This window comes from Lactuca sativa, chromosome 2, assembly GCF_002870075.4.
Source record: "Lactuca sativa cultivar Salinas chromosome 2, Lsat_Salinas_v11, whole genome shotgun sequence".
NCBI classification, from domain to species: domain Eukaryota; kingdom Viridiplantae; phylum Streptophyta; class Magnoliopsida; order Asterales; family Asteraceae; genus Lactuca; species Lactuca sativa.
In genome coordinates, this window is record NC_056624.2 from 17678180 (window position 1) to 17691454 (window position 13275).

The 13275-nt window shown below is 27.1% G+C and overlaps 1 protein-coding gene across 8 annotated transcripts in view; it reads left to right on the forward strand.

Moving 5' to 3' along the window:
• LOC111885449 (bZIP transcription factor 27) overlaps positions 1–13275 on the forward strand; it is a 39380-nt gene that overhangs the window by 605 nt on the left and 25500 nt on the right. For 6 of the 8 annotated variants that reach the window (XM_042898993.2, XM_023881702.3, XM_042898997.2 and 3 more), the window contains exon 2: positions 4750–4827. The exons of the other annotated variants lie outside the window; for them this stretch is intronic. In XM_042898993.2, the coding sequence (XP_042754927.1) occupies positions 4750–4827 (78 nt within the window). The remainder of the gene's footprint in view (positions 1–4749; positions 4828–13275) is intronic. 8 annotated transcript variants of the gene reach the window in all.

The window sequence follows — 13275 nt, forward strand, 5'->3', positions numbered from 1 at the left end:
TTAATTTCATATATACTTTAAGACATATCTGACCATCAATTAGTTAAAACTGTTTAAAATGACATATGTTTATTTTATAAATAAAATATACTTTGAATCACAATCAAATACCCCTGCCAAAGCATGAAGTAATACTTTAATGCTATGAAGTTGCTTACAAATTAAAGATGGATGTTTAATTCTTTTATTTTTTTAGTTACAAACATTTCTTAGTAAGACTTTTTATTAGTTATTTCAAACGTTGTTTTATGCTATTCTTTGCCAAAGAGCATTTAAGACATTAGTAAAATATTAAAAACTCTTATAATTAAATTAAAAATATAAAATACAAATTTTAGGATTTTCATTGTGCATGTTTGAAGACTGTTTGTGCCAATTTTAAAGAAAACGAATCCTTGATTTTGATCATTTTAAATATTTATATATTAAAAACAATTTATTTGTGTATTCGGTAGTCAAGGATAACTTATCTTTGACCCACTTGCTATTTTAGAATATATATAAATGAAAAGATAAATATTCAAAATCATTTAATTTATTATCTTGATTTGGACGAATGGATTGATGATTTGGATTTATACTTTAATTAAGATGGAGTATTGATCAATCTTCTCATACTTTTGATTTCAAATGCATTAGTCGACGAAATAATCTATGTACTTTTATTTATACAAATATAAGATGGAAAAATGACTTTGGAGGGTAACCACCTCTTATCCGTGTTCACATATTGACAACTTCTTATTTTTTGTACATAAGAAAGCAACTAACTTGTTTTAACTGTGTAACATCCCAAAAATTATGACCAAAAATTTCGTTTTTAATTTAATCCTAAAACCATAATTGTCAAACCATTAATTTAATACTCCGGCATCGGCCCCGCCCAACATAAGGTCCCGTCTGGCATCGAGTCCCGCTCGGTATACAGATTTCTCTCTCTTAGGCCCCGCTGTCTCCGGGTCCCGCCCGCTAAACACATACAATCATATAACATGCTAACACATAAATAAACATACTCTACTGTATCTCTGTCCTAAGAAACATACTCTGCTAATAATGTGATACGGAACATCGTCCGTACTCAGCTAGTGATGAGATACGGGACCTCGCCCACACTCACCTCCCTACCAGGCACATACAAGTATCACACAGACAACAAATATAATCTAACATGCAAACATTCCTTGGGCACCCGCCCGACATCGGACCTTGATCTGGAATAACATACAAGCATACAATGCCTAGGGCTAACCCCCGGGTCTTCCTACTCATAGACTACATGGGCTGGCATTGTGGCCTTAGACACATTCACACAGTGAAGAGACCCACCTTGCACTGCTGAAGCCCTGACTGGAACTAGCTAGGTACGGACGAAGTTCCGTATCTCATTATTAACAGAGTGTGTTTCTTATGATAGGGATACAGTAGAGTATGTTTCTTTATGTGTGGCCTAAGAGAGACATATTTGTATACCGAGCGGGACTCGATGCCAGGCGGGGCCTGATGCCGGGCGGGGCCCGATGCCGAAGTATTAAATAAATGGTTTGACAATTATGGTTTTAGTATTAAATTAAAAACGAAATTTTTGGTCATAATTTTTGGGATGTTACACAGTTAAAACAAGTTAGTTGCTTTCTTATGTACAAAAAATAAGAAGTTGCCAATATGTGAACACGGAGAAGAGGTAGTTACCCTCCTAAGTCATTTTCTCATATAAGGTATTAATTAAAGTATAAATCACTTACAAATTTTCTAAGTGATTAAATGTATATAGAAGATATATATGTTATTTCATCGTAGATTATTTGAAATCAAAAGCATGAGATCGAAGATTGATCACTTGGTATAAATTTTATGCAAAATACAATCCCGGTCCTAATAAGATTATTTTTGAAGCAAGACCAAATTTAAGATGGCAAGACACGGGGACTGTAGTCCGTATTAATTTCGTAAGAGCATATACCACTCTAATGCTACCCATATTCGTTAACTAGATGTGAGACCCGTGTATTACACGGGTTGATTTCAAAAAAATTAAAAATTAAATTAAAGTGTAAACAGAAAATATTTTTTAATGTATAACTTTAAAATAAAAAATGAAGAAATGTATTTATTGCAATTTAAGATCATATATATGATATTAAATAATTTACATATATGAGTATATGACTTTAATTTTAAAAAATGAAAAAAACCAAAAATTGAGAAGTGGATAATATTTATTTCAAAAATACCACAAAATGACAAGTGTCAAAACTCATGAGAGATTGACATGTGTCAAAAAAAAAACTTTCATTTATTAAGAAGGACTTGGTCTTATGTGTACGCAAGTGTAAGATATGATGTTTTTTTCTAAAACATCTTCGGTAATAGTTTATTTTATTTTATTTTATTTTATTTTATTTTTTATTTTTTATTTTTTATTTAAATATAAAATATTATTAATCAATCCAAATATATTTTTTAAAAGACTCAGTTAATTTGGTTAGATTAATAACCATTTTTACTCTATTTTTTTGCTTCATGTTTTGTATAATTAACCTCATTCTTTAATAATGTTCCCTTTTACATTTCTTATTATATTTATCTTGTAAAGCTTTATTGTTTCTGACTAACTATATATATTTTATTTATTTATTTATTTTTGAATCGACAAATAATTAAATATGTCTTATATTTGAGATTGAACTCATGACCTCCTAATTAGTTATTAGATTAGAAATCTCCATGTTAACCAAAATGAGTTAGCCCACCGGGTATATATATTTTGTTTTGATATACACTATTAAGTCATATCATATTTTATTGTTTTCTATATTTATAATAATATATGTAATATTATGTGACAAGATAAAAACGATATATGAACTCTGGTTTGGTAGTATTGATTTAATTGTATGTATTATAATATTTGAATTTATTTAATGCTATTGTCAAATACTTTTTATTTTTATAAATATTACATATATTTAAAACTAACAAACTAGATGAGTGGCTTTATAAAATATTACACAAAAATAAATATAAATTAATAAATTAGAAAAAATTCTTAAAAATGGTTAATGATCGTAAAATGTTAAATTTAATAACATTTTTTTATATAGTTAGTGGAAAAAGGATGTAACAAAATGAAGAAGCTATATGTAAGGTCCATGATGGGGAGATTGATATAACCTTAGAAAACTGATCTGATAAGTTGAAGAAAAAAATTGTTAGAGGATCTGAAACTTACATGTATCTCGTTAGGTTGTGAAAAAAATTAAGTCCTTTAAGATGGTGACTTACAAATTACGACAATACTTGAATCCTAGTCTTACCATATTATAGTTAAAGTATCCACCTTGAAGTTTATTTTAAATATTTCATTTAGATGATATATTTTTTATGTTTTAAATTTATAAATATTTTTTTTTATAGGAACTTACGATTTCAGTTCGATGCTATGATCATAGTTTTTATCCTACGATCATGGTCTTTCAAACTTAAAAACAATTATATTCAAGATCTCAATATCTTTTTTTCTATATTTATCTCTTTTATATGAGGTTTTTAATTTTTATAGCACAAACTATAAAATATATTTTAGCTAATAAGAGTAAATTACCTAAAACATCCTTATGATTTGGTGTAATATGTAGGTTTCTTTCCTATTAATAAATTATCACTGAAACCATGAATGTGGTATTAATTTGTTGCAGTTTTTATCCCTTACGATTTTTGAATATTTATTTTCTTTTATTTCTTATTATTGATATATTATCATTATATAGGTCATTAAGCATTTAGTTGATAACTATTCATGGTAAAATCTATAGCTATACTGTGACTGAATTGATGTTAAATCAATTCATTATATATATATATATATATATATATATATATATATATATATATATATATATATATATATATATATATATATATATATATATATATATATATATATGTTTGCACAAGATAATTATTACCCTTACAAAAAGTTAACGATCATGTAATATTCTACGTAAAAGAAATTAATAATTAACTAATTAACTACCATAGTTTAGTTAATTATATTAACAAAATTTTAGTTTGCATCTTATTTATATTTGCTTGTATAAGATCACTTCATATTGTAATTAACTTATGTAAGATCACTTGTTAATTCTTTTGGTAAGAGATGTTTAGTATGTGCAAGATCACTTTGTGTCGAAACATGCTTGTTTTAGATGTTAATATTACGTTTTGGTGTCAAGTGTATTCTTTTATGATTACAATTTATAAATGACATACTATGTATTTCCCACATCATAGTCTATCTTTATTTGTCATATGCTAGTGAAAAATAATTATTAAAAAAGAAGCACATAGAAATTGTCATGGATTTCGAATAGCATTAGACACTTATTCTCGTCTTTGTTCCTTTTAAGGACTCTCTCATATTTTTTAAGCGATCATCATTGTCTTATTGAAAATTTAGTGAAACATTATCGGACTCTTGCTACGTGTGCTTTACAAATTTTCAAAGTGATTAAATGTATATATATACAAGATAGAGTTTATTGTCATATAAATCAATAAATCGGTCATATATATTAATAGTATTTTGTGAACATGATAAATAAATTTAATGGTCATATCCATATTAAAAAAAAAAAAAAAAAAAAAAAAAAAAAAAAAAAAAAAAAAAAATGACCAAATATATACAAGAGAAAAAGTTTATTACCCTTGTAAATTATAACTTTTCAATAAATTTTTAAATATTTACAGGCTCGTGCTGATGAATTGGAACATGAAGTTTTAAGACTAAAAACAGAGAACGCTAAACTCAAAAGGCTCCAAAAAGAGGTGACTTTTAATATTTATTCGTTCCTTTACATGTAAAAATTATGAAATCGATTTTTCTAATTAAAAATAATAAATAACAATATTTTATTTATTTTTTAGAATTCCCAAATAGAAACACAGTCTACTTTTAGGGACATGTGTTTTTGTGATGGTTATGACGTTGCTACCAACTTTTAAAATATTTATTATTATATTTTATTTATTTATATTTGGATATTGTGTTCTGAAAACTTTACCAAATTACAACTATGTCATCTCAATATAAAATATTTTTTCATAGCTATAAAACACACATCCAAAGTCAATATAATAAATAAGTTAGTGTAACTCATTTAATGAGAAAAAACACTAAAAACGCTATTTAGATGTGGCATGGAACGTAGTCACACTCGAATCAACCACACAAGGTGTCACTAGTCATTTCTCGGTTTGTAAACCCAAACCTTATTTAATATTTTTAGACTGTTCGTTTTAATTATATATTTGGTAAATGTGTGTTCATGTCTATTTTATCCCAATTATTTTTTTTAAGTTACTATTATATATTTATTATTATATAATACCCTCTTAACTTTTCGGAGATATAAAATACACGTTCTAATGATTGTTCAATATTTTTCTATGATTTTTACAAATTAACTACAAAAATCAGCCACATTCTCAACCAATCTGCAAATATGGTCACTATCACCCTATGAGGAATGATTGTCATTCCTTGGATAAAATATATGTTAAACTAGACTCTCTTCTCTAAACATAGAACATGAACGCATTTCATTTGGAATTTTCTGTAATTAATTATGCATAATACAATATGGCTATTACAATTAGCCATCTGTGTGGGCCAGACTGTGAAGAATACAATATCCACTAAACTTAGCAGTAGAACCACGATAAGACCTTTGTAGGAAATACCAAAACCTCATGTAAGATGGAGTTCTCTAGATTTAATATGAATGTATAAGTTAGCTATGCGATTAGTGATTTTTCTGAACTAGTCTGTATTGAATGAAAATTTTATCATATTTGTAATTGAAAACAAATCAAACCCTTTGTGTATTGAATGAAAATTTTATCATATTTGTAATTGAAAACAAATCAAACCCTTTGGATGGAAGAAACTAGACATCCACATATTTGAAGGGATATAATTTTTATAAAAATTGGGTACTCTATTGATTTTATATGATTTTTGAAATATAGGTGACAGATTTCATGTATTTACACATTGACATATTTAAATATACTTTTCACCCCACCCATTAATCCCTTAATGAATAATAAGCTCATGACTATTGATTTCAATGAACAAGCCTAAAACATATAGTTTCAGATGAATAAGAGAAGCATCTTAATAGATTAAGATTTATGCTTGAAATCAACATAATAACCATGCTTCTTCACATAAGATGATCACTAGAAGGAATCTTGAGTTTGGCTTTCAATTCAAACTAATTACACACTTAATAATCCCTTGTTTTGAGCTGAAAAAATGAATCACCGCTCAACCACCATGAAGTAGTGGTGACATAGCGGTGATAAGGTGGTTAAAACCCTCACACCAAAAACATTACAATCAAAGGCCACATGAGATAGCTTGACTAAACTTCTAATGAACATTAATGGGCTAGAAAAGCATGACCCACAACCACCCCATGGTGGCCTGTGGAGTCGATGAAGTGACCTCCGGCGAACACCACTGCCAACAATGGTAGTTGCTAGTGGTGATGGTTTTTTGTGATTTTGAGATAGAAGAAGAATGAGCTAAAGAAATGTAACAACGAAGGGCTTCTAGAATCACCAACATCCACCTGTTGGAAATCTAACCCTTTATATTCACTTCACTGCAGCAACAGAATATGAAGGAGAGTTGTTTATCGACTCAAAAACGGCTGCTATAATATTCAGAAAACTAAAGTCTTTTTATAGCCTACAAAACCTAATTGAACTAACCAAAAACAAACACATGTTTTCCTCTTTTCCAACACTAAACCTATCATTTTAAAAGCCCCGAAAGACTTGGTCCACATGACCCATTCAACCCATGAACTACTATCTTTAATTCAATTACTAAATAAAACTAATACTAAACTAAAAATAACATATATGTCAAGATTAAACCTGACATTCACCCCCCTTAATCTTGACAATCTTGATATTTGCTTCTCTTGCTTAGACTTCTTGACTGCTACTCGCTGTGATTTTGCTACTACATGCTACATACTTCAAGTTTGCTACTTGCTACAAACCTCTTGCTTGCTATCTTGCTTTTCTTGCTTGCAACCAGCCTTGTACTGCTTGTTAATCACTTGTTGCTTGCTTCTTCTTTCTTACCTGCAAACAAACAACAAACTTGATACATCTTTCTTCTGATTAACAAACATGATCTGCCTTGCTGCTTATCTTTCATTCTTGCTTTCTTTCTTGTCTGCTACCTGATATAAACTACTTTTTTCTTGCTTTTCTTGCTTTCTTTCTTGTCTGCTACTTGATACAAACTACTTTCTTTACTTGCTTCTTGCTTTCTAACATAGAACATACTTCAGCTCCTTCTTGCTTTCTTGCTTGCTTTCTTTCTTGCTCTCTTGGTCTTCTCTTGCTGAGAACCCTTCTGCTTACTTCATCTTTTTGCTTGCTTTTTTTTTATCTTTCTCAGGTAAGCAAGTAACTGGCCTCGTCTTTCTCCTTTCTCCTTTCTTCTTTCTCCTTTCTTCTTTTTTCTTATCTTTCTTTCTTTCTTCTTTCTTCTTTTTTTTTTCTTCTTTCTTTCTTTGTAGCAGTCTTCGCTGTTGTAGAAGCCAATCTCAATTCTTCATGTGATTAACATGAAATCACCCCACTGTCTTCTTCTTTCGTTCTTAGCCCTACAACCAAGGGCTTCTCCTCCTCTCTCGCCACCGACTCTCAAACCCGATTCTTCTAAACGAGCCCTAGGCTCTGATACCAAATGTTGGAAATCAGGCCCTTTTATATTCACTTCATTTCAGCAACAGAATAAAAAGAGAGTTGTTTATCGACTCAAAAACGGTTGCTATAATATTCAGAAAACTAAAGGCTTTTTATAGCCTACAAAACCTAATTAAACTAACCAAAAACAAACACACGTTTTCCTCTTTTCCATCCCTAAACCTATCATTCTAAAAGCCCCAAAAGACCTGGTCCACATGACCTATTCAACCCATGAAGTACTATCTTTAATTCAATTACTAAATAAAACTAATACTAAACTAAAAATAACATCTATGTCAAGATTAAACCCAACACCACCCCCGCAATCTCTCTTCTATTTTTTGACACTTTTTCATCAGAATCTCCAACAAGTACCTCATTTCTCAACCTCATTCTTCTCTCGGTATTCCTCCCCTTTTCTTTACTTTACAACTGGTTATGTTGCAAGATGAGTGGTTAAGTTTTTTATCCATTCGGTAAAGATGTGGTTTAGCTAATATCTAGTGATTAATGGGCTTTTCCTTATATTTTCACTCTATCACCTCAACGTTCCCATTTTGACAAAAACATCCCTTAATGTCAAATATATTAACAATTTAAGTTTCTAGTTTAACCCTTTTAGTCTGTCACTAGATTTGAACTATTTATATCCAAAGTGATTTTTCTAATTATCTTTATTAATATTTATCCATTTTACTATTGTAAGGATCGCTACAATCCCAATCATGCTCAACATAGAAGAACAATGAGCTTTTTTTTTTTTTTTTCTAAAATCAATTGGTGATAAAAGAGATTACCCATTGTCTTATGTTTTAGCATCTAGTTTATCTTTTTACCGATGTGGGATTAGGTTCGCATCCCAAAAATCTTCCCCTCAAACTCAAGTTCCGCCCTTCACCTCTCTTTCAACAACTGTTCATCAGATTCAATCTCTTTTCATACCACTGATACTCTAAGAACATGCTTACCTGGGGCCATTGAAAAGACTTTCGAAAAAAAGGCTTTAGGATCAACTTCGTTGATCTGGGAATTACTAAGGATTGTGCCACATGCACCGACCACATCATTTGGGCTACTACCGTAGCTCTGATACCATTTGTAAGTATCGCTACTACTATAACCATGTTCAATATAAAAGAACAACAACGTTCCATTTTCTAAAACTAATCGGTGATAAAAAGGATTGTTCATTGATTTATATGCTAGCATCTAGTTTCTCTTTTATCGATATAGGATTGGGTTTTCATCCCATCAATTATATATATATATATATATATATATATATATATATATATATATATATATATATATATATATATAAATATATATATATATATATATGTGTGTGTGTGTGTGTAGGTTCCTTTGAGATTAAAAATAAAACAAAGATTTTGAGATTCAACTTCAACCACATATTTAATATCTACCGCACTAACCCTCCGACATACCGGTGCGTCAGACATGTTATAATCATAAATGATTATATAGTGCCGTCCGTTCCTTTCTCCTCCTCCACCACCACAACTGCCACCGCCTCCACCACTACTACCACATCCGACACCATCCGACCCCACTACTATCAACTCTATCACTTATACCACCGTCACTTCTGCCATCACCATCTCTTATGCTACAAACTGCCATAATGATATATGATTACTCAATTTGTGAACACAGATATATGTATAATCATTTATAACTAGGCATACCCTACTGCTGCCGATACGCTGGAGCGGCAAATGAGAAATATGTGGTTGAGGTTGAATCTCAAGATCTCTAATTTTTTTAATCTCAAGTGAATCGTCATTATATATATATATATATATATATATATATATATATATATATATATATATATATATATATATATATATATATATATAATTTTTCTAAGAGCTTTTTATTGTTCAATTGCTTTATTATTTTGGTATTAAATTGATTAAATTCATATCATCTTACTACTTTGACATCATATACTATAAGATATACTATAAGAGTAAAATAAACATCTTACTGGAAATAAAGATTTTGTCTCTCATCAAAACATATATTTATATTTATATTTTTCCCCTCAAATAATTTTGATCTAACGGTTTTCATCATTCATAATTTAAAGTTAAAATATTAGTATTTTATATGTCCATTTTTATGTTTTAAAAGTTACATTTTCAGTCCCTTACATAATTTATGTTTATAGTTTTCATTTTTATTAATTTCATTAAGATACATTTTAAAGTTATATTTTCGTTCACCTCCTCCATACATAATTGTTTTGACCCGAACTTTATTTTTATATTTTTTTCCCACTTGATATGATAATTATATCATATCATGATATATATGGAGTGTTGACATTTTTAATTTATATTCTATATACGATTTGCAATAAAGTTGTTCCACACATTAAAGTTACATTTTCGTCCCTTAGATAACTTCTTTTTATAATTTTTGTTTTTATTAATTTCCTTAAGATATATTGTCAAGACTTTGGTTCTCCAGCTCTGATTAGTGGATGTTAGGATGGTGGGTAGAATGGAAAGAGTGATTACGGAGTCGATATGTTTGATGGTGATTTGGGTTCTTTGGACTTACAAGAATGCATTTAATTTTGGTCCCAACAAGTACATGAAGCAATTTATTTTTGATAGCATTCTTGAGCATTCTTTTAAATGGTTTTCTTTTCATAATACTAAGGCTAGGATTAGTTGGACTACTTGGATGAATAATCCAATCATTCCATAATTTTGTTTGTTTTGCTAGTTTCTTACTAGCTATGGTTCTATTTTTAATAAAAGTTTATTGTCGTTATTTGAAATGTTTTTATACAATTATGATTAAGCTGTTAAAACTTTACATTACTACATATTATCCACTCGTTAGGTTTTTGGATTATTTTTTTGTAAAATCATATTATTATGTATTATTTCGATTCATTTTATTTATGAGAAATTAAATATCCTTTTGCTTTTTCTTCTTATTTATCCTTCTACTAATATGAAATGATGACAAGTGTCTTACAATATTATTAATTTTATTAAAATGTGACATTTATAACAATTTTACATGAATATTAATATAAGTAGGAAGAAAATATAAAAAATATTTAATTTCTACTTATTTATTCATCAAAAAAGCATTTATATGAAAACTTCTTATACTATCATCACAACACTAATTTTTATTTGCTTTCCTCTCTCTTTCTCTCTCTCTCTCTCTCTCTATATATATATATATATATATATATATATATATATATATATATATATAACCATGTTAATTTTGTGAGATATAGGGGTATGATCTTAACCATTCATCTTAGAGATCAAGAAATAAAAAAATATTAAATGCAAAATAAAAGAAAAAATTCATTGTTTTAAAAATATACTTTTGTCATTTAATTTATCCAAAAAAATAATAAAATAAGTAAATAAATACTCTCTCTATATATATATATATATATATATATATATATATATATATATAACCATGTTAATTTTGTGAGATATAGGGGTATGATCTTAACCATTCATCTTAGAGATCAAGAAATAAAAAAATATTAAATGCAAAATAAAAGAAAAAATTCATTGTTTTAAAAATATACTTTTGTCATTTAATTTATCCAAAAAAATAATAAAATAAGTAAATAAATAATAAATAATAAAAAAATACCATTTTTTTAAATATACGTGAAATATTCTAATAAAATATTGTAATATAAATATTCAAATATAATTGTTATAATTTTAGAACATTCTAATATTATATTAGATTTCTAAGATATGTAAAAATATTTTAATATTCTACTAGAATTGTTTGTATATTAGAATATTGTACTAGAGTTGTTTGGATATTTATACTCTAATATTCTGGTAGAATATTTGAATATTCTTACAATTTTGTTTTAATATTTATGGTGTAATATTTTATTAAAATATTACACATACATTTAAAAAAATGATTATTTTTTTTATTCTATTTGGATTAATTAAATGATGAAAATATTACTTAAAAAGATTCAAAAATTTTCATTTTAAAAATAATTTTTTGATCTCCAAGATTAGTGGCTGTAATCGCGTCCCCATATGTCATAAAATTAGAATGGTCTCAAATGAACCAAATATATATATATATATATATATATATATATATATATATATATATATATATATATATATATATATATATATACATACACACACACACACTAGGCGAATGATCGCGTGTTGCGCAAAAGCATCTATATAGCTAAAATCTTTACAAATATATGTTTTTTTAAATATAACAATAATGTCGTTGTTAAATTTGATATATTAATTCATATACTAAGTTGATATAGTATATTGATTATTTTGAATTATATGATAATATATACATCTATTAAAACTGCATAATCTCAATCTTATGAATGACCTCTACCTGCAGGTTACTCATGAATAAAATTAAATATAATATATGTTTTAATATTATTTAAAATTTTTGTTATTGTTAATTCATTTTTAAAATTTGTTTGCTTAATGTTTTAATTTCTATCAGTATAATTATTTAAAACATCATAAAAAAAATTTTAAAGATAACAATATAATCATTTATATAGAGTTATTTTTAACTATTGTTATTGTAAGTTATTTTAAGTTTTTTATTTCAAAAATTTTAACGATTATAAAAATATCTTTAGGAAATATTTTAGTGAATTGATATTACAATTTAGTTTTTGCATTTAGCACTACAATTTATCACTTTTCACTATTCACAAAATATTCTTTGGGTTTTCTTAAGTGGAACTGAAATTTATATTGAAGTTGACCCTGTAATGTTATATTTAAATTAACAGTTTAAGTATTTTGTCCATACAGTTCAAAAGTTATAGCTTTAAATCGATAATGGTTTACATACAACAACATATTAAATCTAATAAATTAAGTATAATATGTTAAAAGTTAAAGACATAACTTTATAAGTAGAAGTGAAAATATTATTTTAATATTGAAATTTAGTTTATTTTTTTATTACACTTTAGGTTTGATACTTATTTATTCTTATTAACCAATTTATAATCATTATTAGAAAGACACTACAATTTATCACTTTTAATTATTTATAAAATATTCTTTTGGTTGTTTAAGTTGATCATGTAAGGTTATATTTAAATTAACAATTTAAGTATTTTAAATCTAATGGTTTACATACAACAACATATTAAATCTAATAAATTAAGTATAATATGTTAAAAGTTAAAGACATAACTTTATAAGTAGAAGTGAAAATATTATTTTAATATTGAAATTTAGTTTATTTTTTTATTACACTTTAGGTTTGATACTTATTTATTCTTATTAACCAATTTATAATCATTATTAGAAAGACACTACAATTTATCACTTTTAATTATTTATAAAATATTCTTTTGGTTGTTTAAGTTGATCATGTAAGGTTATATTTAAATTAACAATTTAAGTATTTTATACAAATTGATCAAAAGTTGTAGCTTTAAAATGATAA